The sequence below is a fragment of the Maniola jurtina genome, chromosome 12, assembly GCF_905333055.1.
Source record: "Maniola jurtina chromosome 12, ilManJurt1.1, whole genome shotgun sequence".
Classification (NCBI taxonomy): Eukaryota; Metazoa; Arthropoda; class Insecta; order Lepidoptera; family Nymphalidae; genus Maniola; species Maniola jurtina.
In genome coordinates, this window is record NC_060040.1 from 5,657,200 (window position 1) to 5,682,857 (window position 25,658).

The 25,658-nt window shown below is 37.8% G+C and overlaps 2 protein-coding genes and 1 long non-coding RNA gene across 3 annotated transcripts; 2 read left to right on the top strand and 1 right to left on the bottom strand.

Annotated features, from left to right (window-relative positions):
- The first annotated feature begins 444 nt into the window (after nt 1–444).
- Nucleotides 445–4,902, top strand: LOC123870013. The gene is made up of 2 exons (XM_045913168.1): nt 445–932; nt 2,619–4,902. The coding sequence occupies exons 1-2, from the start codon at nt 596–598 to the stop codon at nt 4,676–4,678; spliced, it is 2,397 nt and encodes a 798-aa protein (XP_045769124.1). The 5' UTR covers nt 445–595; the 3' UTR covers nt 4,679–4,902.
- Nucleotides 4,903–7,620: 2,718 nt separating this feature from the next.
- LOC123870480 lies at nt 7,621–9,619 on the bottom strand. Its single transcript, XM_045913806.1, has 2 exons — nt 9,484–9,619; nt 7,621–8,435 (listed from the first exon to the last, which is right to left on the bottom strand). Exon 2 carries the CDS (start codon nt 8,341–8,343, stop codon nt 7,621–7,623), a length of 723 nt encoding a protein of 240 aa, XP_045769762.1. The 5' UTR covers nt 8,344–8,435; nt 9,484–9,619.
- Nucleotides 9,620–12,822: 3,203 nt separating this feature from the next.
- On the top strand, nt 12,823–16,978 carry LOC123870014. Its single transcript, XR_006796988.1, has 3 exons — nt 12,823–13,288; nt 14,805–14,815; nt 16,966–16,978. It is a non-coding gene; the product is annotated as an uncharacterized LOC123870014 (long non-coding RNA).
- Nucleotides 16,979–25,658: the final 8,680 nt, after the last annotated feature.

Consider the following 25,658-nt stretch of genomic DNA (forward strand, 5'->3'; position numbering starts at 1 on the left):
CACTTCCAAAAATTATGAAGTAGCATGGCAATTGCTATCAAGTAGGTACGACAATGAACGTTTGCTTGTAAATATACATGTCAATTCGTTACTAAATTTCTCAACAATGACAAAAGAGTCTGGAAAATCCTTAAGAAATTTAGTCGATACAATTAATCGTAATTTATGTGCATTAAATACCCTAGGTCAACCCACTGATCACTGGGATACCTTGGTTATTCATTTAATGAGTCGTAAGTTAGACAGTGTTACCTTTCGTGAGTGGGAGGAACATCGTAACTCAATAACTACTTCTCCTACATTAAAACAATTTATAGATTTTCTAATAGGCAGAGCTGACTTATTAGATACTATACAACTTGAAGAAACACAAAGACAGTCAACTTCACAAACAAATCAAAATACACAATTTACACAGAACAAGCACAATACACAATTTACACAGAACAAGCACAATACACAATCAAAAAATACAAGTTTAAATAAAGAAAAAATTACACTTAAAACCACTGCATGTCCTTTATGTACACAAAATCATTTTTTATTTAGCTGTTCTGAATTTAGAAAATTAAGCGTAGATGAACGCTTAGAAAAAATGAAGAATTTCAGTGTGTGTAAAAATTGTTTAAGGCCTGGTCACAAAGACAGTCAGTGCCGCTTAACTCACTGTAAATACTGTTCTTTAAAGCACAGCACACTTTTACATAAAGATACTGAACAGCACACTACAGTTGCCTTATCTGCCAATATTCAGACTAGTAACAAACCTCTTACATTGCTTTCCACAGCATTGGTGAATGTGGTCGGCGCCGACGGGAAACTACATCCTGCTCGCGCTCTTCTAGACAATGCCTCCACGGGGCATTATGTCACACAGCACCTGTGTGAGAAGCTGGGTTTGCTGCGTCGAAGCGTAAGCTCCTCTGTGACAGGTATTAACAACCAGTTATCATACGTAGCAGAGTCTTGCACCTTACCTCTCGAGTCATATTCGGGGGATTTCAAGGTCAATCTTGAGTGTCATGTATTACCTCAGATTACCAACACATTACCTTCATGCAACATCGATATCAGGTCTTTAAAATTACCGCCTCATATTCGATTAGCTGATCCATCTTTCCATATTTCTGCACCTATCGACATATTGGTAGGAGCAGATGTCTTCTGGGACGTCATATGTTCAGATTTCATCGATCTCGGTAAGCAATGCCCAAAATTGCAAAAAACAAAACTTGGTTGGCTGGTTTCTGGCACAATCAAGGCATATACACAATCACATAAAAATAAAGCACATCAATCGTCTTGCTTTTTCACTCAGCGCGATGATGCCTTGCTAACACGATTTTGGGAATTAGAGTCGGTTTCTTCTAAATATAACTTAACGCTAGAAGAGCAAGCCTGTGAAAAAAGTTTCGCAGAGAACACTCGACGTGACACTGATGGTCGATTTATTGTGACTATACCCTTAAAAGAGTCACCCGAGGTTCTCGGCGATAATTATCACTCGGCCAAAAATCGCTTGCTAGCACTTGAGCGTAGATTTCAACGCGATTCAGTTTTAAAAAAGAGATACTATGATTTTATGACTGAATATAGAGACTTAGGTCACATGAGCGACACAGTTATTTCAAAACCTACTGAACCAGATTCTCAAAACCGGTATTATTTGCCCCATTTTCCGATTATTCGGGAAAATTCTACTACGACAAAATGTCGCGTCGTATTCAATGCTTCAACATTAAATAAGGGCAAAACATTTAACAGCATTCAAATGGTCGGTCCTGTCGTCCAGGATGACTTACTTTCTATTTTACTGCGCTTCCGTCAGCACAAATATGTTGTTTCGGGAGACATTGAGAAAATGTATAGAGCCATTTTAGTCGAACCCACACAACGTTCACTTCAACAAATTTTATTTCGATTTGATCCGAGTGAACACATAAGACCTTTTACGTTAAACACAGTTACTTACGGTACAGCATCTGCACCGTACCTAGCCACTAAATGCTTGGTTTCGTTGGCAGAACAATGTTCAGATCCTAACGCAAAAATTGCCATTTCTAGGGACTTTTATGTTGACGATTTTATTAGTGGTGGTGATTCCATAGAATCTGTCATTGACCTGTGCAAAAATGTAGATAAAACTTTACTGTCGGCACAATTCAAGCTGCGTAAATGGCAATCAAATAGCTCCGAAGTCTTGAAATCATTAACTAACGACAATGCACTTGAACAAATCAATAAAAATAAAACTTTAAATCTAGATGAATCATTACCCTGCAAAACTCTTGGTCTTCAATGGGATTGTAACTTAGATCATTTATTATTTACAATTGACCTAGATCCTAAAGCCAAGAAAATTACTAAACGTAAAATTCTATCTCTTATTAGTCAAATCTTTGATCCGCTTGGGATTCTAGGGCCTTGCACTGTTCAAGCAAAAAAGGTAATGCAAAACCTTTGGATAGATAAATGCGGTTGGGATGAGGAAGTGTCAAAAGATACCCAGAACACATTTTTGAATTTCATAGATTCTCTTATTTCTCTTAAATCACTTCGTATTCCTCGTTGGGTTAGTTTTGATAATGTTATTCGTTTGGAACTTCATACGTTTTCAGACGCGTCGGAACGTGCTTACGGTGCATGTATCTTCGTGAGGGCGGTCGACGCAAATGGCACGGTACAAGTTCGCCTTCTAGCTTCCAGAAATAAAGTGGCGCCTTTGAAGCCTACCACAATCCCCAGACTCGAGCTTTGTGGTGCGCTCCTGGCGTCTAGACTTCACGCCAAAGTGATGTCATCAATCACCCTTAAGGTACATGATTCCTTTTTTTGGACTGATTCCACAATCGTGTTAGCATGGCTAAAAACGCAATCAAATCAATTAAAAACGTTTGTTCGGACTCGAGTAGGTGAGATTCAAGACAGCACAGCTGGTCACAGGTGGAGCTACGTTCCATCGAAGGAAAATCCTGCCGATTTAGTCTCACGCGGAATTGCAACGAACAGTATTGGCTCATGCGCACTGTGGTGGTCTGGTCCAGATTTTCTTAAAACAAAAAACATACAATTTCCGATCATACCAAACACACAATCAGATTCTACAAGCACACAAAGACAGGAAAAAACAGAAATAGTTTTACACACAACGACACAAAGTAAAGACACAGTCACACACATAATTCATGAATTAATTAATAAAACGTCAAGTTACACACATTTAATTAGATCTTTTGCTTTTGTACAAAGATTTATACACAATTGCAAATATCCTAAAAATAAATTAACACAAACATTATCTACAACAGAATTAAAAAATTCAGAAACTTATATACTAAAACTCGTACAACAACAAATGTTCAAAGATGAATATATTTTATTAAAGTCCAGAAAGCCTCTTCCATACAAAAATAGGTTGAGTTCATTAGCACCTTTCATTCATTCAGATGAGCTCATAAGAGTTGGAGGAAGACTTAAAAACTCACACTATCCTTTCGACATCAAACACCCAATACTCTTATGTGGCAAGCATCATCTCACACAAATCCTTTTTCAAAAAGAACACATTTCATTAATGCATGCGGGACCTCAACTCCTTTTGTCTTTTATTAGACAAAAATATTGGCCACTGGGGGGGAGGAACCTCGCTAGACGCGTCGTGCATCGTTGCGTTCGCTGCTGCAGGTTTAAACCGAAACCAATACAGCCTATGATGAGTGACTTACCCGCGGATAGAACACGTTTAGAATTCCCATTTTTGCACACTGGAATTGACTACGCTGGTCCAATAATGATAGCAAGCCGTAAGGGCAGGGGTGCGAAACTGGAAAAGTCTTACATTTGCATATTTGTCTGCTTCGCAGTTAAAGCTTTGCACCTGGAGCTCGTCACGGATTTAACAAAGGAGGCCTTCATATCAGCATTTCTAAAATTTATATCACGTCGCGGTAAGCCAATGTCTGTAACGTCCGATAACTCGACGACCTTTATTGGAGCCAGTAATGAAATCGCATCTTTTTTCTCAAAATACTCAGACGACATCAAGTCAGATCTTAGCAATAGGGATATTGAATTCCGCCGTATACCCCAGTACACACCTCACTTCGGGGGTTTATGGGAGTCTGCTGTCAAATCAGTCAAATTTCACCTTAAACGCATCTTAAATTTAACACATTTAACGTACGAAGAGATGACCACGTGTCTGGTTCAGATTGAAGCCATCCTAAATTCCAGACCACTCACACCTCTTTCTTCCGATCCTTCCGACCTTACTTGCCTCACTCCCGCTCATTTCCTCATAGGACGCTCACTCTTGTCGGTTCCTCGCCCAATGGTCAGCGATACAAACATCGCCGCCATGGATCGCTACCAACGCATCGAGGCGCTCAAGCAGCACTTCTGGCGGAGATTCTCGGCTGAATACGTCTCTCTGCTACAACAGCGCATGAAATGGCAGAGGGGCTCAATCACAAGTCTCCAGCTAGGTAGCCTGGTGCTCGTGAAAGACAGAACGCAGCCACCACTTTTATGGCTGCTTGGAAGAGTGGAGAAGGTGCACCCAGGACAGGACGGAGTGGCTCGCGTGGCAGAGATCAAAACAAAGAAGGGAGTCATCACGCGGGCCTTTAACAACATTTGCCCCCTTCCGATTTCCAACTCGCGCGGGCAGGATGTTTAGTGCTATAGCACTGCACAAGGCGTGCGCGGCGGTGGGCTGCGGGAGCGGGGAGCCTCGCGGTGCGGCGCCGGCGCGCGGCACAATCCATTCGCGGCGCGACCGCCTCCAAATTACCAGCGCTTATATTGTTGTAAAGTTTATTACTATTTTATTATTAAAACATTTATAAAACCATAAAAGTCTTATCAGTACAGTCCAACTCAAAGTGCAGTGCAACACATCACTATACAGCACTTCTTCATATCGGAGCATCAATAACACTTGACTACCGGCTTAATTGATAATGAAACCTGACTTGACCTAAATAAACGGCAGAACAGAGCTAACGCGGACAACCGATTTTTGTCAGCAGGTGCAGGACAGAGGTGTTGTAGTGTGATGCAACAGAAGATGAATAGATTTCATACATTTTATTTGAAGACGTGTATACTTCTGTCTGCTGTGGCACTCTAGCACTTATTTTTATCGCTCGAGGTATGCTTACGATTTGTTTTTGTCGTCAAATAAGTTGCAACACGACATGCACACAATGCAATAACCAGTTACTGTTATATCCAGTTCTATGCAAACAATTAGCTAATCGGGAGAAATTTCTGAAAATCATATCTTAGTAGGACTTTCATACAAAACAAGCTTCTGGACACAACAATTTTCAAAACTGTAAGTTCATATATCAGTCAGTCAGGTTTTCCTTTTATAAATGACAGACAGACAGACGCATTCTGAATTGGAGACCACGTAAGTACCGGTAAACGCAGTGTGGTACAACTTCCAGCCCGGTGCGTTGGGCCGAAAAAGGTGGTGGGAAGCGGGTGGATATAAAAGACGGAGAACCGTGTGTGATGGTGTGCTCTCTAAAAGGCCTATTTGTAGGATTGGACGCATACAGGCTGTTTTTTTTACACGGCCTATAAAAATTTAGGTGTATTCAGAAACTCGCCACTTGTGTTTTACCGTAACCAGTAGGTACCGTCGACATTAGGTATTACACGAAATCTAGATACAACAATTAGGTACATACTTACAAACTAACAACATTGAACTAAATATAGGTTATTTTAAAACTGAATATAACAACAACAGGTGGGTTGATGAATATATGAATGGCTATAAATTTTTCGCCGACCTTGATCGGATCGAACATTTCGGTTGTCTGCGATTGACATAAGATCTTATCTCTGATATCTTAATTTAAGTAAGTAAATACTCGTTTCTAATGAAGAGGCACTAAACGAGATCCAAGTGACAGCACACTTTCATTTGCTCCAAGATAATTGTGTTTGTTCGTGTAACCGAATTTACCTGAGAGAGAAACGGTGGATGAAAACTTGACAAACTTGGCCTGTTTGAGATAATTGAATGGTTGTATAAATATGTTCTACCAAGGACTGCCTAGTAGGGGTCAAACGTACTTAGAAGGTGACTAAAGCTTCGAAGGATATAATAGAGGGACAAGGCATATTATGAAGTACTAGCTGATACCCGCAACTTCGTTCGCGTGGATGTAGGTTTTTTAAAATTCCCGTGGGAACTCTTTGATTTTCCGTGATAAAAAGTAGCCTATGTGCTAATCCAGGGTATAATCTATCTCCATTCTAAATTTCAGCCCAATCCGTCCAGTAGTTTTTGCGTGAAGGAGTAACAAACATACACACACACACACACACACACACACACACACACACACACACAAAAAAACTTTCTCCTTTATAATATTATAGTGTGTTACGCAAACATGGTGAAATACTCCTCTATTACAGAGTAGGTATATGTAGTAAGTATTATTAGCAAAAACCTCTTGTGAACATACTATAACATATTCCTTCTGGGCAAGTTTCCGCACTTGAACATCATCACCTGATAAGTGTGATATTTTATAAAGTCTCTAATTGTGCTTCAGAATTAATACCTACCTACATAGGTACGTACTTTCAGAGCAAATATTGTAATTTATACTTGCTCAGAGCACGTAGTTACTGTTCTGCCAAAAACATGCAATTTTTTGAGCTCTGATATTAATTAGCACTCGTTCTTCGAAGCCTAGGTATTATGGTATTCAGTTTTGCAAGAAGGTACCTTTTGAATTAACTTCAAATCCAACGAATGCCTCCTAGAATTTGCATTACGAATAAATGCATCATTTAGATCAGATGCAAGAATTTACATTTATGTATTTATCTTTGTTAGCAGCTTTAAATATTTATCAGCGAAATATGCTTCCTAATTTAAATTTACTGTGTAATTTTTAAGCCAGACTATTTAAAGTCAAAGGCTTGCTAACCCCTACAAAGAATTTTATATCACAAAATAATTTCCCAAACTACCCAGTCCACAACAATTTTCGAGATGAAAACTTATTTTATGAGTTTTTATAACGCTATTAGTCTCGTCAGCCGAGCTCAAAAGCAAGCACAAACTTCTTTGATTATAACATTTTAAAGTTAAATTAAACAAAAAATGGAAACTGAAACAAACCATTAAAGAAAGATTAAAACCTTCAGAGAATTCATCAAAGCTTTAAAAGTTGGTTCCTGCTTAACCGTTGCAACTATGAGTAGGAGAGGAAACTTTGAACTCAGAAACTTTGGAGAACCCGTGCGGACTAACGAAAAAAGCGGCTTAATTGAAACTGTAAACTTTTTAATCGCTCTTTAGGTCTTATGCTGCCCGAGAAATGGGTGAAAACTGATTAAAATATAATGTGGCAACCTTCTGTATAGTGATGTGTTGCACTGCACTTTGAATTGGACTGTATTTATAACACTTGATGGTTGTATAAATGTTTTAATAATAAAATCGTAATAAACTGTATAACAATATAAGCGCTGGTAATTTGGAGGCGGTCGCGCCGCGAATGAATTGTGCCGCGCGCCGGCGCCGCACCGCGAGGCTCCCCGCTCCCGCAGGCGGCCGCCGCGGACGCCTTGTTTAGTGCTATAGCACTAGACATCCTGCCCGCGCGAGTTGGAAATTGGAAGGGGGCAAATGTTGTTAAAGGCCCGCGTGATGACTCCCTTCTTGGTCTTGATCTCTGCCACGCGAGCCACTCCGTCCTGTCCTGGGTGCACCTTCTCCACTCTTCCAAGCAGCCATAAAAGTGGTGGCTGCGCTCTGTCTTTCACGAGCACCAGGCTACCTAGCTGGAGACTTGTGGATGAGCCCCTCTGCCATTTCATGCGCTGTTGGAGCAGAGAGACGTATTCAGCCGAGAATCTCCGCCAGAAGTGCTGCTTGAGCGCCTCGATGCGTTGGTAGCGATCCATGGCGGCGATGTTTGTATCGCTGACCATTGGGCGAGGAACCGACAAGAGTGAGCGTCCTATGAGGAAATGAGCGGGAGTGAGGCAAGTAAGGTCGGAAGGATCGGAAGAAAGAGGTGTGAGTGGTCTGGAATTTAGGATAGCTTCAATCTGAACCAGACACGTGGTCATCTCTTCGTACGTTAAATGTGTTAAATTTAAGATGCGTTTAAGGTGAAATTTGACTGATTTGACAGCAGACTCCCATAAACCCCCGAAGTGAGGTGTGTACTGCGGAATACGGCGGAATTCAATATCCCTATTGCTAAGATCTGACTTGATGTCGTCTGAGTATTTTGAGAAAAAAGATGCGATTTCATTACTGGCTCCAATAAAGGTCGTCGAGTTATCGGACGTTACAGACATTGGCTTACCGCGACGTGATATAAATTTTAGAAATGCTGATATGAAGGCCTCCTTTGTTAAATCCGTGACGAGCTCCAGGTGCAAAGCTTTAACTGCGAAGCAGACAAATATGCAAATGTAAGACTTTTCCAGTTTCGCACCCCTGCCCTTACGGCTTGCTATCATTATTGGACCAGCGTAGTCAATTCCAGTGTGCAAAAATGGGAATTCTAAACGTGTTCTATCCGCGGGTAAGTCACTCATCATAGGCTGTATTGGTTTCGGTTTAAACCTGCAGCAGCGAACGCAACGATGCACGACGCGTCTAGCGAGGTTCCTCCCCCCCAGTGGCCAATATTTTTGTCTAATAAAAGACAAAAGGAGTTGAGGTCCCGCATGCATTAATGAAATGTGTTCTTTTTGAAAAAGGATTTGTGTGAGATGATGCTTGCCACCTAAGAGTATTGGGTGTTTGATGTCGAAAGGATAGTGTGAGTTTTTAAGTCTTCCTCCAACTCTTATGAGCTCATCTGAATGAATGAAAGGTGCTAATGAACTCAACCTATTTTTGTATGGAAGAGGCTTTCTGGACTTTAATAAAATATATTCATCTTTGAACATTTGTTGTTGTACGAGTTTTAATATATAAGTTTCTGAATTTTTTAATTCTGTTGTAGATAATGTTTGTGTTAATTTATTTTTAGGATATTTGCAATTGTGTATAAATCTTTGTACAAAAGCAAAAGATCTAATTAAATGTGTGTAACTTGACGTTTTATTAATTAATTCATGAATTATGTGTGTGACTGTGTCTTTACTTTGTGTCGTTGTGTGTAAAACTATTTCTGTTTTTTCCTGTCTTTGTGTGCTTGTAGAATCTGATTGTGTGTTTGGTATGATCGGAAATTGTATGTCTTTTGTTTTAAGAAAATCTGGACCAGACCACCACAGTGCGCATGAGCCAAAACTGTTCGTTGCAATTCCGCGTGAGACTAAATCGGCGGGATTTTCCCCCGATGGAACGTAGCTCCACCTGTGACCAGCTGTGCTGTCTTGAATCTCACCTACTCGAGTCCGAACAAACGTTTTTAATTGATTTGATTGCGTTTTTAGCCATGCTAACACGATTGTGGAATCAGTCCAAAAAAAGGAATCGTGTACCTTAAGGGTGATTGATGACATCACTTTGGCGTGAAGTCTAGACGCCAGGAGCGCACCACAAAGCTCGAGTCTGGGGATTGTGGTAGGCTTCAAAGGCGCCACTTTATTTCTGGAAGCTAGAAGGCGAACTTGTACCGTGCCATTTGCGTCGACCGCTCTCACGAAGATACATGCACCGTAAGCACGTTCGGATGCGTCTGAAAACGTATGAAGTTCCAAACGAATAACATTATCAAAACTAACCCAACGAGGAATACGAAGTGATTTAAGAGAAATAAGAGAATCTATGAAATTCAAAAAGGTGTTCTGGGTATCTTTTGATACTTCCTCATCCCAACCGCATTTATCTATCCAAAGGTTTTGCATTACCTTTTTTGCTTGAACAGTGCAAGGCCCTAGAATCCCAAGAGGATCAAAGATTTGACTAATAAGAGATAGAATTTTACGTTTAGTAATTTTCTTTGCTTTAGGATCTAGGTCAATTGTAAATAATAAATGATCTAAGTTACAATCCCATTGAAGACCAAGAGTTTTGCAGGGTAATGATTCATTTAGATTTAAAGTTTTATTTTTATTGATTTGTTCAAGTGCATTGTCATTAGTTAATGATTTCAAGATTTCGGAGCTATTTGATTGCCATTTACGCAGCTTGAATTGTGCCGACAGTAAGGTTTTATCTACGTTTTTGCACAGGTCAATGACAGATTCTATGGAATCACCACCACTAATAAAATCGTCAACATAAAAGTCCCTCGAAATGGCAATTTTTGCGTTAGGATCTGAACATTGTTCTGCCAACGAAACCAAGCATTTAGTGGCTAGGTACGGTGCTGATGCTGTTCCGTAAGTAACCGTGTTCAACGTAAAAGGTCTTATGTGTTCACTCGGATCAAATCGAAATAAAATTTGTTGAAGTGAACGTTGTGTGGGTTCGACTAAAATGGCTCGATACATTTTCTCAATGTCTCCCGAAACAACATATTTGTGCTGACGGAAGCGCAGTAAAATAGAAAGTAAGTCATCCTGGACGACAGGACCGACCATTTGAATGCTGTTAAATGTTTTGCCCTTATTTAATGTTGAAGCATTGAATACGACGCGACATTTTGTCGTAGTAGAATTTTCCCGAATAATCGGAAAATGGGGCAAATAATACCGGTTTTGAGAATCAGGTTCAGTAGGTTTTGAAATAACTGTGTCGCTCATGTGACCTAAGTCTCTATATTCAGTCATAAAATCGTAGTATCTCTTTTTTAAAACTGAATCGCGTTGAAATCTACGCTCAAGTGCTAGCAAGCGATTTTTGGCCGAGTGATAATTATCGCCGAGAACCTCGGGTGACTCTTTTAAGGGTATAGTCACAATAAATCGACCATCAGTGTCACGTCGAGTGTTCTCTGCGAAACTTTTTTCACAGGCTTGCTCTTCTAGCGTTAAGTTATATTTAGAAGAAACCGACTCTAATTCCCAAAATCGTGTTAGCAAGGCATCATCGCGCTGAGTGAAAAAGCAAGACGATTGATGTGCTTTATTTTTATGTGATTGTGTATATGCCTTGATTGTGCCAGAAACCAGCCAACCAAGTTTTGTTTTTTGCAATTTTGGGCATTGCTTACCGAGATCGATGAAATCTGAACATATGACGTCCCAGAAGACATCTGCTCCTACCAATATGTCGATAGGTGAAGAAATATGGAAAGATGGATCAGCTAATCGAATATGAGGCGGTAATTTTAAAGACCTGATATCGATGTTGCATGAAGGTAATGTGTTGGTAATCTGAGGTAATACATGACACTCAAGATTGACCTTGAAATCCCCCGAATATGACTCGAGAGGTAAGGTGCAAGACTCTGCTACGTATGATAACTGGTTGTTAATACCTGTCACAGAGGAGCTTACGCTTTGACGCAGCAAACCCAGCTTCTCACACAGGTGCTGTGTGACATAATGCCCCGTGGAGGCATTGTCTAGAAGAGCGCGAGCAGGATGTAGTTTCCCGTCGGCGCCGACCACATTCACCAATGCTGTGGAAAGCAATGTAAGAGGTTTGTTACTAGTCTGAATATTGGCAGATAAGGCAACTGTGGTGTGTTGTTCATTATCTTTATGTAAAAGTGTGCTGTGCTTTAAAGAACAGTATTTACAGTGAGTTAAGCGGCACTGACTGTCTTTGTGACCAGGCCGTAAACAATTTTTACACACACTGAAATTCTTCATTTTTTCTAAGCGTTCATCTACGCTTAATTTTCTAAATTCAGAACAGCTAAATAAAAAATGATTTTGTGTACATAAAGGACATGCAGTGGTTTTAAGTGTAATTTTTTCTTTATTTAAACTTGTATTTTTTGATTGTGTATTGTGCTTATTCTGTGTAAATTGTGTATTTTGATTTGTTTGTGAAGTTGACTGTCTTTGTGTTTCTTCAAGTTGTATAGTATCTAATAAGTCAGCTCTGCCTATTAGAAAATCTATAAATTGTTTTAATGTAGGAGAAGTAGTTATTGAGTTACGATGTTCCTCCCACTCACGAAAGGTAACACTGTCTAACTTACGACTCATTAAATGAATAACCAAGGTATCCCAGTGATCAGTGGGTTGACCTAGGGTATTTAATGCACATAAATTACGATTAATTGTATCGACTAAATTTCTTAAAGATTTTCCAGACTCTTTTGTCATTGTTGAGAAATTTAGTAACGAATTGACATGTATATTTACAAGCAAACGTTCATTGTCGTACCTACTTGATAGCAATTGCCATGCTACTTCATAATTTTTGGAAGTGAATTCAAGATTTTTTATGACTGTTAAGGCACTGCCTTTAAGAGCTGCTCTCAAATAGTGAAATTTATTAATATTCCCTAAATTATTATTAGAGTGAATTAAAGAAAGATACGTATCTCTGAATTCCAACCATTGAGTCATCTTCTCTCCGTCGAAAGAAGGAAGTGAAATTTTTGGAAGACGAACAAAGTCGTGAAAGCCACCTTCTCTGCTTTCGCTCCCTTCACTCGCCTCAGACACTGACATCCGACGCTGGAGGTGCCGTTTGCTTCTATTCATGATTGTACGTGCTTCAGCCACTAATGAAAAATATTTCGTATCGAATTCTTCACGTTCGAGAAGCAGTTGACTAGTATCGTCCGACAAAATCTCGAGCTCGGTCTGAAATTTATCGAAATCATTCTGTAGACTATCAATTTTACTCAGCCGACATTCAAGTTCGTTGTATTGAGTTTCGCTCATGTGGTCGCATTTATCTAAACTATTTAAGAAATTTTGAAATATAGTTAGCTTACCTTTAATGCTACCACGAAGTTTTATTAATTCTTTGCTACGTGAGTCACTCATTTTTAACGGATAAAGTCAAGCGAAATAAAGCAAAGAACGTAATTTGAAAAGTTGAAGTTAAAATAATAAGTAGTGTGAAAGAAAAATGCAAAATAGTTCACGCGTTATAAAGTTATAACACGCGTAATGCCTAAAGTTTTAAATGCAGTCATAAGTAGGTACGAAATGCATTCAAATCGATGCGCGTAAGCCACTAGCAAGCGATAAGGAACCGGTTTTGAACTCGGCACGGTTGCTCGTCGCCCGCTTCTAAGAGTAAAAATGTTGTACTGTAGGTACCGACAAGATGATTTAATTGAATTTTAGCGAAGATACCACAATGTCTGATCCAGAAAGAATGCTAGAAGACGGAAATTAGAAGGAATAAGAAGGATATGGAACAAACTCACTCAGTCATGTCCCTGCCTTTTTGGTTTCCGCGTTGCAATGTTCCTTCGGGAAGTCTTCGCTGGTTTGTGTGTATGGCGATTCGCGGCGTGGCTCCTTTTCGTTGACGGGTGAAGGACCAAAATGTATAGTGATGTGTTGCACTGCACTTTGAATTGGACTGTATTTATAACACTTGATGGTTGTATAAATGTTTTAATAATAAAATCGTAATAAACTGTATAACAATATAAGCGCTGGTAATTTGGAGGCGGTCGCGCCGCGAATGAATTGTGCCGCGCGCCGGCGCCGCACCGCGAGGCTCCCCGCTCCCGCAGGCGGCCGCCGCGGACGCCTTGTTTAGTGCTATAGCACTAGACACCTTCCTTTACACTTACCTGCCTCAAGAAACTTTGGTAGTTATTATACGGGGTTTAACCAGAACGCTAGCAAAAATTTAGCTTTATTATTATACTGCCTTAATACAATCTAATGTCAATAACCATTCGCTTTATCTAGTAGTTTTAGTAATTTAGTATTTTTCAAACCCGCATTGTATAGCGTGCAAAACTCGGGTCAATGCCTTCTAAATTCGCCTTACATTCTGGAGAGATAAAAATATACTGTATCGTATATTATAATATTGTGATAGACACACATAAAAACATATATTTTGACGTTTATATACTTATATTTGTTTTAGGGGTATAATACCTACTAAAATCATAAAATAAAGAAAATTATTATTTATCTAAGAAAGTGAGCTTAACATTCCAAATATTTTGCTACCCCAAATAATGACAATACTTCGTAAGGAATGCGAGATATTGGAAAAACGTAGCTAAGCCTTTTTAATAAGGGATCTAAGCTTCATTCTAACAATCTAATATTTACGTTTGGTAGTACATACCAATGGATTATATTAAATTTTTGTCCATGACAACGGTCTGGTAGTTTTTCATCATTTCATGTAGATATTATGAAGATTTTTTCTACAACAAGAATAGAATAATAGAGATATAATAGGTACACTCACCCTAAGCTCACCTCAATTCTATTGGACATCAAAATTTTCTTTAAATGTAAGCACTTAATAATATTATGTTAGATATTCAACTTTAAATCACAGTACAATTTTTTGAGAAATTTTAAAGAACACATTATTACCTGCTATAAATACGAGTAAGTGTCTATCTATTTCATAAGAATTACATGTTTTTCATACAATGCAAATGAAAAGTTTTGTTCGAAAGAAAATTTACTTTACGATATTATTCTTTTAATGGCCTTTGGACGGCCCTTGGGTACAGTACAAAAGGAAAACATTCCTATTGTAGCTATGGGACATATTAAATTTTCTGAAGCGACAAAGTTCGCGAGCAGCATAAGTACCTATGGTCTTTTCAAACCTACTGAATATTCATTTCTTTCTTAGAATTTAATTTTTAAACTAGATTGTACCTACATATACCTACCTACTGAAAACGATTTCTTTTGCTTAGGCATTCACTTGCTAATATATTATACGATGGTAAAGATGGTACTTTTTCAAGTTAAGTTAAGTTAGTTCAAGTTTTAACTTGAATAATTCTACGATCTAGGTATATTAAAAGTACACTAAGGCCTCAGAGGCTTAGACGTTCTAGACTTTAGACTATAGAAACATAGTTAGTAAATGTGGCCTTTAGCGCGCGTTCACCCCTAACGACTGTGAGCAAGCGTGACACAGTTAACTGCCCTTTTCATACATATTCTATTTTTTATTTACACCAAACTAACTCATACATACATTTATAAAAAAATATGCAAGTATTTACTATACAATGTCACTACGCGTAACTTTGTAGACTGGCTATGTAGCCACAGCGTATTGTCAGCATAGTGTTCTAAGCAAACACTGCAGCCTGACTTCACTCGATTGCGGTCCTTACGGTAGAATGACAGCTATAATGTCAATCGCAATCACCTCTGATTGGTTGATACTCGCTCACTATTTGCTACAATACATTGTTGCAACAAGAATCCAGCCAATCACAGCAATTGCGATTGTAATAATGATTGATGCAGTTTTTCCGCAATCGACCAGTACGTTTAGTATGGACAGACAAACATCATGATTTGTCATCACCACACTGTGTTACTTCGGTACTTAATGTAAAATTGAAAACATACACAGGGTTCTGAGTTCCTAAAATATTCGCCTATTTTATATCCAGTACTGAAAACTACATTTCCCGCTATTCTAATTTACTTTCTTGTGTAGAATTCTCATGGCTGCTTATTAAAAGTTAGAGCGCCATTTGCCATTTGAACTATTTTCATCTTGACATAATTCAAATGGGAAAGTTTAGTTGCCGGAGTCAATTTGTAGCTTTTATTAATGTTGGGGTTTGAGTTTAAAATACCGTATTGCAGTTTTAGAAGTAAGAGCTTGAGTAGTAGTATTAACCAAGCTTTTTCTGCATCGTGATTTTCATTGCTGAGAGTCACAATCATTAATTAGTAAATTGCGGGGATGTTCTTGGGATAATAATGCGATGAGCTCCTTGATCTTTCCATATTATAGTACGAATGGGACAAATAAATACATAGACTGCTAAAATCATAACCCTTCCTTTCGGCTTTGCCGTAGTCGGGTAAAAAACGATTTCGACTGAAAATGTAAACGATTATAATACACATCCGGCCTCTCATTATCCAGATAATTTGCCACTGTAAGCTTCTGGCTACTTCCCGTGTGGAATAGAAGAATTTTCTGTTTATGGATTGGCACAGTCTGGGCTGGACCATGTCATATTTTGTTACAGTTTTGTGATAGTTGTTTTGAAACGCTTGAATCGGCATAGACTTGGCGGGAACATCAGTCATTCAATATTGTGACGATTTTGTTACGGTTGTTATGTGACGCTCAGGTTAGGCTAGAACATTGGACATACTGTGTGACAATTTTGTGATATTTATTTTGAGACACGCGAATTAACATATTAGGCTAGCTAGAAAACGGTATGATACGATCTAGCATACTTTCTCCTAGGTAATAAGTATCATTAAAAATTTTAGTGATATTAATAACTGGGTCAATGGGTCCCAATTCGCAAACCTCAGGATTGAGTAGATTTGAATGGAAGCCCGCTAAATACTGCTGAAAAGTAACGATTACTCAGATGACAGCAGCCAATATGTGCCCAGTCGTATATAGTAAAATATTACTATGTAGGTAATAACCACATTTGGAACATCTGTCGCCGAGTTCAATACTAGCGCTGACAAAACCATGTCCCGCTTGCAGTTAAACTGTGAAATTAGTGCATAAATCGAGAATAGAACAGAATATTAAACTTAGACTTGTATTTATCTATTTTGTAGTCTACTAGCTTATGCGCGCAACTTCGTCTGCATGGAATACACAAATTTCAAACCTCTATTTTACCCCCTTAGGGGTTGAATTTTGAAAAATCCTTTCTTATATTTGCGTCATAATAGCTGTATGCATGCTAAATTTCAGCCCGTTCAGTCCAGTAGTTTGAACTGTGCGTTCATACATTAGTCAGTCACCTTTTCCTTTTACATATTACAGTTACCATATTTCAACATGATAAATAGTAATAAATAAATGTAACATCTTAATAAACTTGAGTTTGAGTTAATAATGTACTAGTAGATTTAGTTTTAAATTACCACCATCATGTATTGTGACAAAAACACTTGACAATCAAAAAGTTTACAAGGGTAACTGTTATAAATAAATGCATTGAGTTTGAGTTTGTTTAATTCATTTGGTATGATTTAATATTAGTATGCTCCAAGCTCTCGATAGCCTCGATAGCTCAACGGTTGAGGAGCGGACTGAATTCCGAAAGGTCGGCAGTTCAAACCCCACCCGTTGCACTATTGTCGTACCCACTCCTGGCACAAGTTTTACGCTTAATTGGAGGGGAAAGGGGAGCATTAGTCATGATTAGCATGGCTAATATTCTTTAAAAAAAAAACACGAATGAGTTAAATATTAACATCTTTATAAACTCGAATTTGAGATACTAAATAATTAATTTAGTTTGATTTAATAATACGATGCCCAAAATATTATCACGAATCAATTTAATATTAACATAGAATAATATGGAAATAGCAAATACTGTGACCAAACTGTATTTCGGTTCCCGGAGGTGTCACGGAGTGGACAGCCGTTGTCCACGATTTCAGTTGCGAACGAGAATAGATGCGATTTCGTGTTTATTTCGGAAAGAGCCTTTAAATTATTTCACGTTGTTGAGTTATATTTTTGGGGCTTCGTATTTTATTAAAAAAATCAATCTATTCGTTTTTTAGCGTTCCGTACCTCAAAAGGAAAAACGGAACCCTTATAGTATCACTCCGTTGCCTGTCTGTGTCTGTCTTTGCCTCTGGTCTAGTGACTTGTCCAATTGGCTAGGACTACTATTAGTGCGACAAAAATCAACAAAATATTGGCTCGGTGAAAGCCGTATGATTCGGCGGCATTTCTCAGGCTAAGGCTAGAAGATGCAGCGCGTTTAACTAAACTGGCTGCTTCCAGTGGAGTAACTTATGGAACTTATGTAGAAGCGCAACTTAACTAAAATTCTAGAGTAATGAGAAGTTTTTTCAAACCTCTTAAGAGGAGACAGCAAAATGTCTTGTACTTAGATGAAAGTGCTTGCAATGCTTACTTTGAATTTTCCACATACATTTTCAAAAGCAGGCAATATGGTCCGGTAAACATTCCGTTACACGATGCAGTTTACTGTGCAATATCCTGTGCAGTCGCCGGTTACGGATGTTGCGTTCGTCGCTTTGAACCAACAACTTTCAAACGCCGCAGTCTGACAGTAAGCGATAATAGTAAAGTGCTACTCGTACTCAAAATACTAACTTTATCAAACTTCTTCTATATCGTCGTAATCCTCATTGCTGAGGGTTGTAACTCATTCCCATTAGTCACATAATAGCAGGAGTGCTCTTGGGATAATAATGCGGTTGGCTCCCAGATCTTTCCGCATATAACTCACTAAGAGAACGAGATTTCATTCCATAGATTTTACAGTTATTATTTATTAGTGATAATTTCAGTCAGTGATAATTTCCAGGACCAACGACTTCACGTTCTCTCCGAAGCACGGTGGAAACGGAAAGGCCAAGTATTTTATAATATACATGTATCTAAAGAACTCCTCTATATCGTCATCATCATCATCAAACCATCGCTGGCTCATTACCGAGCACGGGCTCTCTATCGTAGAGAAGGGTTTTGCCATAGTCCATCACGCTGGTCAAATGCAAATTGACAGATCTAAAATTAATCCGAGTATTCAAATATTTTTGAAGGGGTAAGTTCACCAAAAACAGTGCCTACGAATATCTCAGTAAAGGTCACTTTTACAGAATTCTTTGTAGCTTACGAAATTTTCAACAAAAGTTACCTATATAGTCAATAATAAATAATTATTTTCAATATTTTTAGTTCCATCTACATTTTCTTTCTTTTGATTTGTTCCATTAATGTGCAAAGAAATTATAGCCATCGCTAGCATCGCATCGTGTCAACGGTCGACAACCATCTTTACCAATGATGCGTGGTTACTATATAACTACCTATGTGTGGAGTGCAGTACTGCTCTGACCAACATATTTACGAGGAGGTCTGATAATAATGCCTCCGACTGCTTTTATTTTACTTTTTACCATACCTTGATCTATATTTTACCACAGAATTGGTGCTGTTCTCTTGCGTAGGTAACGTTGGTTATTACCTACTTATTTAAGCCAGAAAGTAGCCATAATATTTCATGTTAGTATCTTTACAAAACAAAATTATAATATGACATAGCCTGTAAGTAATGAAACTAATCTACATACAAGGTGTTTACTTGCAAACTGCAAGTTTTTTTGCATAATAATTATTCTGGATTTTACGTAGGTATCTACCTCTTAGGGTAGAGCTATCTGCATACCTGAAAATTGGCTAAACGAATGGGCTATGAAAAGGTAACAGACAGACAAACCGATAGTTGCATAGACAGACAGATATACTTCCGAGTTTATAATATCAGCATGGATTATCATCCTCCAAAAGCCTTAAATTGGAAAAACTACGAAAATAACGTCCCATCTCGAGTTTGATGACCAAAACTTTCTAATTATACTGTAAAGTATAAACAATTATCTCATTTTGCAATTTACCCTTTGAATTACAAAGTGTCGGCCGCCGTGACGTCACGTGCATCTGATTGGGGCGCCATTAATCATGGGGACAGACGTGTCAACCTGTCAGCCCCTGCCCCTGGATACTATTAGTAACGTAAGGAATTACAATGTAAAGGGTCAGAGAGATACTTAATACTAGAGGTGGCAATGCACCACACACACAAGCACACATACGCACACACACACACACACACACACACACATGTTGTGAATCACTTACTGCTACTTTACTGAAAAGCTACTATAAATGAATAAAAAAATTAACAAAATGCCCCGCAAAACAGCCAATTAGATTGACGACGACAAGACGACTAGTCGTGCTTTTATTTATTCAGTGTATTGGCGTCGGAGCAGAAGGTGCATTCACACATTCGCAAAAGAGAGCGCATTGAGTGGCAAGGCGTGATGCGAGCTACCTGTTGACACATTTGTCTCCAGTCTTGATTTACAACTGCGCAGGAGCTAGAATCTAGATTATACGTGACATGTCAAAGACATTAATGACAGGCAGAGTAACGCCCGCGATGGCAAAAGTGTAAACACTGGGTTGTGAAAGTAAAAGAATAAATATGGGTACCAATTATATTTTTTAGCTCTATTATGTCCTTAGATTTTGGAATTTAGCCCTTAGAATTAGGCGAGGGTGATTTTTAAATGCCTAATGTATAAGGTCTGCATCTCTACGATATATTATAGCTCAATGCAAAGGGTCATGTTGGGAGAGGTGACTTTACTTTTTCGCTACGTATTCTTGTCTCCATATTGTGGATGTGACCTAGTTACGACGAGGTCCAGCACATATTATAAGACGGCATTAGGCTCTGTTTGTTAATGTACCTATATTCTGAGTATTCTCACAGACCGATTGTTATTTCACTGTAGGGACTGGACATTGCATTTCGTTGCAAAAAAAAACTACTAAGCTCTTATCTAGTACGTAGTACCTAAGCTCAAAAACTGCGATGTAATTTAATGTGCTTGTATTGCCTACATATTAAAGGTATTAAGTTTGAATCTTAGGCAGACATTTCAATTTGAAAGTTATCTGAAAACATGATAGCTTAGGGATTTTCAGTGGTTATATGAATTTTCCGACTAAAGGAACATGACATCCGTTTGACCTACAAAATGACCTGAACGATTCCACTGTAAAAGAAAACCTATGACCAACATTTTCCGAATGAATACTCGCAATCGCCAACGGAAAATTCTAACTGAAGTTGATTTTAAAGGAATGTACTTCGATATTTAAAAGTCTTTTCAATAGCAAAAATCCAGATTATAAAAATAATGTCACTAGGTACAGAAAAACAGCAAAGTTGTTTGAACTGTACCAATGCGTTTGTGTGAGTAAAGCTGTGTAGGATTTACATAAAGCTCACGATTTTATATCTTTACTAATACTTTAATAAAAGTAATAGATCTAATAATAAATAATTAACGTCTATTGCCTTTTTACATCTGCTCAATCGATTTTGATGAAATTCCGTACAATGATAGACAGAATTTCAGAGGTGGATATGGGTTGGATATCATCCTGAAAAATTAATGAGTTATGTCTTACCTATGTTTAGGTTATTAAAATTCTAAATTGACGCGGCTAAAGAGAAGTTTTCTTCTTCATGGACGAAATATAGCACATACATATTCTCCAGAAGGATAAATTATCAGGTTAAGGTTATGCCACACCCTAGCGTTACATATTTTGAGAACACATCGTTATTAGCCGGATGCTGTAACCCTAAGTAACAGTAGCTCTGTATCGGCTTTCATGTTATGAACGTTATAAATGCTTTTTGGCACGGGGCGGGGCAAACACGATTTTAAACACGAACCAAAGGTAATAATGTTATTTAAAAAGTCAATTTAGTTGTAACGTTATTTTTGTTCTGCCATTTAGTATGGAAGTTAACTTTGAACCTTAAGTGTAAATTAAAAATTTATGACACCCCCGACAAGTGAAGGTTACAGTAACTAGAAAAGAGCTGATAACTTTCAAACGGCTGAACAGATTTTCTTGGATTATAGCTAAGAACACTCGATCAAGCCACCTTTCAAACAAAAAAAAACTAAATCAAAATCGGATCATTAGTTACGAAGCTACGATGCCACAGAAAGATACACAGATACACACGTCAAACTTATGACACCCCTTTTTTTGGGTCGGAGGTTAAAAATATCATGAATTGGATGCCATTTTGTACCGATTGACACACCTAGATAATGTAACTTGTAAAGTTACAAAAGATGGATGTATTACAATCCGGGTATCTTTAAAACAAGAGTGAATAGGCACCTTCTAGGCAAACGCGTCCCATCTTAGACCACATCATCACTTTCCATCAGGTGTGATTGTGGTCAAGCGCTTGCCTATAGTGAATAAAAAAAATAAAAAAAAGTACCGGCAACCGCAACATGAGACGACCTCCAGTCCGCTGCTGTAAGATTTTAAGAAGTTGTTGCGATGTGGGTTGCCAGGAAGGCAAAAGACCATATTATTATGTCCACATGCTCAGGAAAACCTGTATAGTAACCTGTAGTAGGCTGATGATTGATGCACTATTGATGTTGTTGCACAATTGTTTTTGGATTTCAGCAGGTCTCATTGCAGCCAAGCGCTAGTTTATAAATTACAAAAAAAATTGCCAATTTGGCCTCTATAACCTGTCTGTCATTGATGTGCACCCAGGTCCCAGACTAACATTTAATAAGATTATACTACGATGTTCTCTATATAGATCATCTTTAATTTGTAAAGTATAAAAGGTTCACTGAACGACCGCTCAGAGTTAAAGGTTAAACAAGTATATACGAATACCAATATCATATTAAAACAGCCGAACGAACAAATTAATTTAGGATTGAAACAAGTCACGAAAGCGTGCAATAAGTCAATGTTTAATGTTATTTAGTGATGCCATTTATCAGAACATAAATATTAATTTAATAATTTTATTGCTTCATGGAAAATAGGTATTATAGGTATACCTAGTCATGCGAAATGTTTTTGATTATGAAACTTATTTTAGTCTGTTATTTGTTTTTCTAGTTAGGTATGTAGAAACTAATATTGAGAACTCAATTTGTTATTTTGATCTGGATATAATATAAATAGTTATTTTTTTTAGTATTGGATTCAATGCTTAGCACAAAATATTTAGTTTAATAAATCCATTAATGATTACAGTAAATAATGTCCACGTGGACTTAGAATTTTAAATATCTCGTAGGAACTCTTTGATTTCCCGCATAAAAAGTAACCTCTGTCTTCAAGATACAACCTATCTGTGTACCTTTCGTCAAATAGGTTTGTTGGATGGGCTATAAAAACAGATAACAGACAGACAGACACACTTTCGCATTGTTAATATTAGTATGGATTAAATAATAATAAATGGAGTCCATGTCAAGAGCAAGACACGTGTATAGTATATTGATCACAACAAAATTTCTATTTATAGACAAAATAATCTTATCAAAAGGACAAAGCTGAGTGGTTAGTAGGTAGATATCGGGCAAAAGTTCGAAACAATAACAATAACCATTAATATAATTCCAATTAAAGTACGAACGAGTCGCAAAAATGAAGAAAGTAAGGGAAAACTGTTGCGATATAAATGATTCACTAGATGGGGCGCTTTATAGTAACAACATGTTCGAACGAGCATCAGTCTCCGTACTCTTGTTTATCGTAATCTGCTTTAGACTTAGATAATAGAACAGACTATAGGAACTAAAGCTACCTATTTAAATAATAATTTAGAGTTATTGCGCAAGTTCAACTTTTACAAACCATCAGCGTCTAAAGCAGATTACAATTGACAGGAGTGTGGACACTGATATATACATACAAAGAATTATAGAAGAGAATAGATTTTTTTTTTCAAATAAACTTTTACAAGTACTTTTCAACCATCGAATGCATTTACCACTGGTTTGGAATGAATTTCCTACCGAGAAGAACCAGCAAGAAACTTGGTGGTTCCTATTTAAAAAAATATTTTGATATACAGTACAGTCCCATGCAATGCTGGAACGAGTTGCAGGTCAAACCCACGCTCTTTTATCATTAACATTATTTGATTTCAGGAGCCTACTTTTAATAGATTTTTTAAACTAGTGTAAAAGCAAGTGTATAATAAAATGTTTGTTGGAGCATTTTGTTACTATGAAGTGCGCCCCATCTAGTGAAACATTTATATCGCTGGTAAAATGATGAACAAGTCAATTACACGTGATGTCTATCCCTTGGCATTGGGGGATAATTGATTCGCAGACGCTGACGAGACTTTTTTGTAACTGAACGAAGAGAACAGTTAATTTAGTGATTAATGCGGGAACTTCTTTCGATCATGGTCGGTGAGCTATTATTGGATAGGCATCTACGCCATTTTATTTACCGACTTTGAGTAGCTTTTTGGTCGTCACGTGAAAGTTTTTTAATAGAAATATAACTGACTAGTTGATGCCCGCGACTTCGTTCGCGTGGATGTAGGTTTTCAAAATTCCCGTGGGAACTCTTTGATTTTCTGGGATAAAAAGTTGCCTATGTGCTAATCCAGGATATAATCTATCTCCATTCTAAATTTCAGCCCAATCCGTCCAGTAGTTTTTGCGTGAAAGAGTAACAAACATACACACACACACACATACAAACTTTCTCCTTTATAATATTAGTGTGATCAAGTGGGTGTCAGGTCAGAAACGCAGTACGATTCCGTAGCTGAGCTAGATGTAAAAAAGTTTGACAATCATTATTTCGTTAAAAGTAGTTTTTTGAACCTCATAATGTTTGTTAGTATTCAACGAGGGCAACAATTTTTTTCGACTTACGCTTTTCATTTCAGACAATGAATTTTTTTCTATAATGGTCCGAAATTTCATCGAATAACATCCGAAATTTCGAATGCTAGGTATTGGTAAGACAGAAGTAAGGTACTGGGTAACTGAGGGCTGAGTAACACAAAAGGTATTTTTCATTAGGTACAAACAATGCATATGACATCAGCAGCACGATTCGCATCGAAAATATGCTGAAAACATCAAATACAGTATAGAAGTGGCCTCCGTTCACGAATTTATTCAGCGCGCCCGATGCTGCTGATGCGCTTCTTGCTGTTCATGTGGATTCTTTTAATGAAAATAGCGCATTGAGATGGGGAAATGACTAGAACATTTTGCATCAGTTACCACAGCTAATGAGCCTGATATCCGAAATCACTCTTTGAAATGAGAACATAAAATGTATAGAGTAGTTATATTCAGTTATTTCAATTAAATGATCACAAAAATACTATAAAAGTTCAGATGGACGAAGCTCATATCACTCGTATTTTACCAAAAGTGTAAATAAACTCGTACGCTTAGCGCAGCAGCATAGATTGCATTTATACGTCGTTGTATAATTTATATTATTCAATCTATCCTGGGCTGTTTCATCTATCTATTCATAAAAGTATAATATTTGGTCACTTATTATGCAATTAGATTATGCTGTGATTATAATTCAACCAATTAGTAACGCGAAAGTACTAATTCTTAGGTGACACAACAGTTTTCAAGTTAAAATAAGTTTTAGATAACGTACTCAAGATGAAATACATAAAATATCCTACAGAAACCAACGACTCCATTGCTTTCTCCCCGAGGGGCCGTTAGAATTAACACAACAGTTTGATAAACGATTGATCCGATGACTTGAAAAAATACCGCCCCAAATGACTATCCCACTGTGATAACGTATTTTATCTACGAACGAGAACATCAATGGCCGGCCTACCATGTTTTGATTGCAAAAACGATTTTTTTAAAGTTTAATTTTAGATAATTCTTGATATAGGTGACGAATCATTAAAAAAATCAAGTAGGTAGATTACAGTGATTTGCTATACTATAGGAAACCTCAGCTTTTTATTATATAGGTCTAAAATAAGTTCAAGGCATGGGTACAGGCAGGGCGTTGATGGATCAGTCAGGATTTGTTTTTATATTATATATTTAGATATTAATGTAAAATGTAGTCTAAACTTTGGCTAGATGCACATTTTGTGCACTAGCTATTACAGCCCCGAACATCTATCAAATTACGGGCTGTCGCGGTCGCGACACCATCTAAATCAATCCTCTTTCAGGAGTATCGGCGGCGTGAAATAAATCACATAAGAGTTCCCATTCATCAAATTTCATTGATATTTATAGTCTTTAACACTGAACATTGCGCTACATTAATTTAT

What these genes read in the sequence shown, in the direction of transcription:
- LOC123870013 (XM_045913168.1), top strand. Translation starts at nt 596, where the DNA reads ATGAAGAATTTCAGTGTGTGTAAAAATTGTTTAAGGCCTGGTCACAAA. An exon ending in CGTAAGCTCCTCTGTGACAG is followed by an intron (nt 933 to 2,618) that starts GTATTAACAACC and finishes ATACGTTTTCAG; the next exon opens with ACGCGTCGGAACGTGCTTAC.
- LOC123870480 (XM_045913806.1), bottom strand. Translation starts at nt 8,343, where the DNA reads ATGTCTGTAACGTCCGATAACTCGACGACCTTTATTGGAGCCAGTAAT.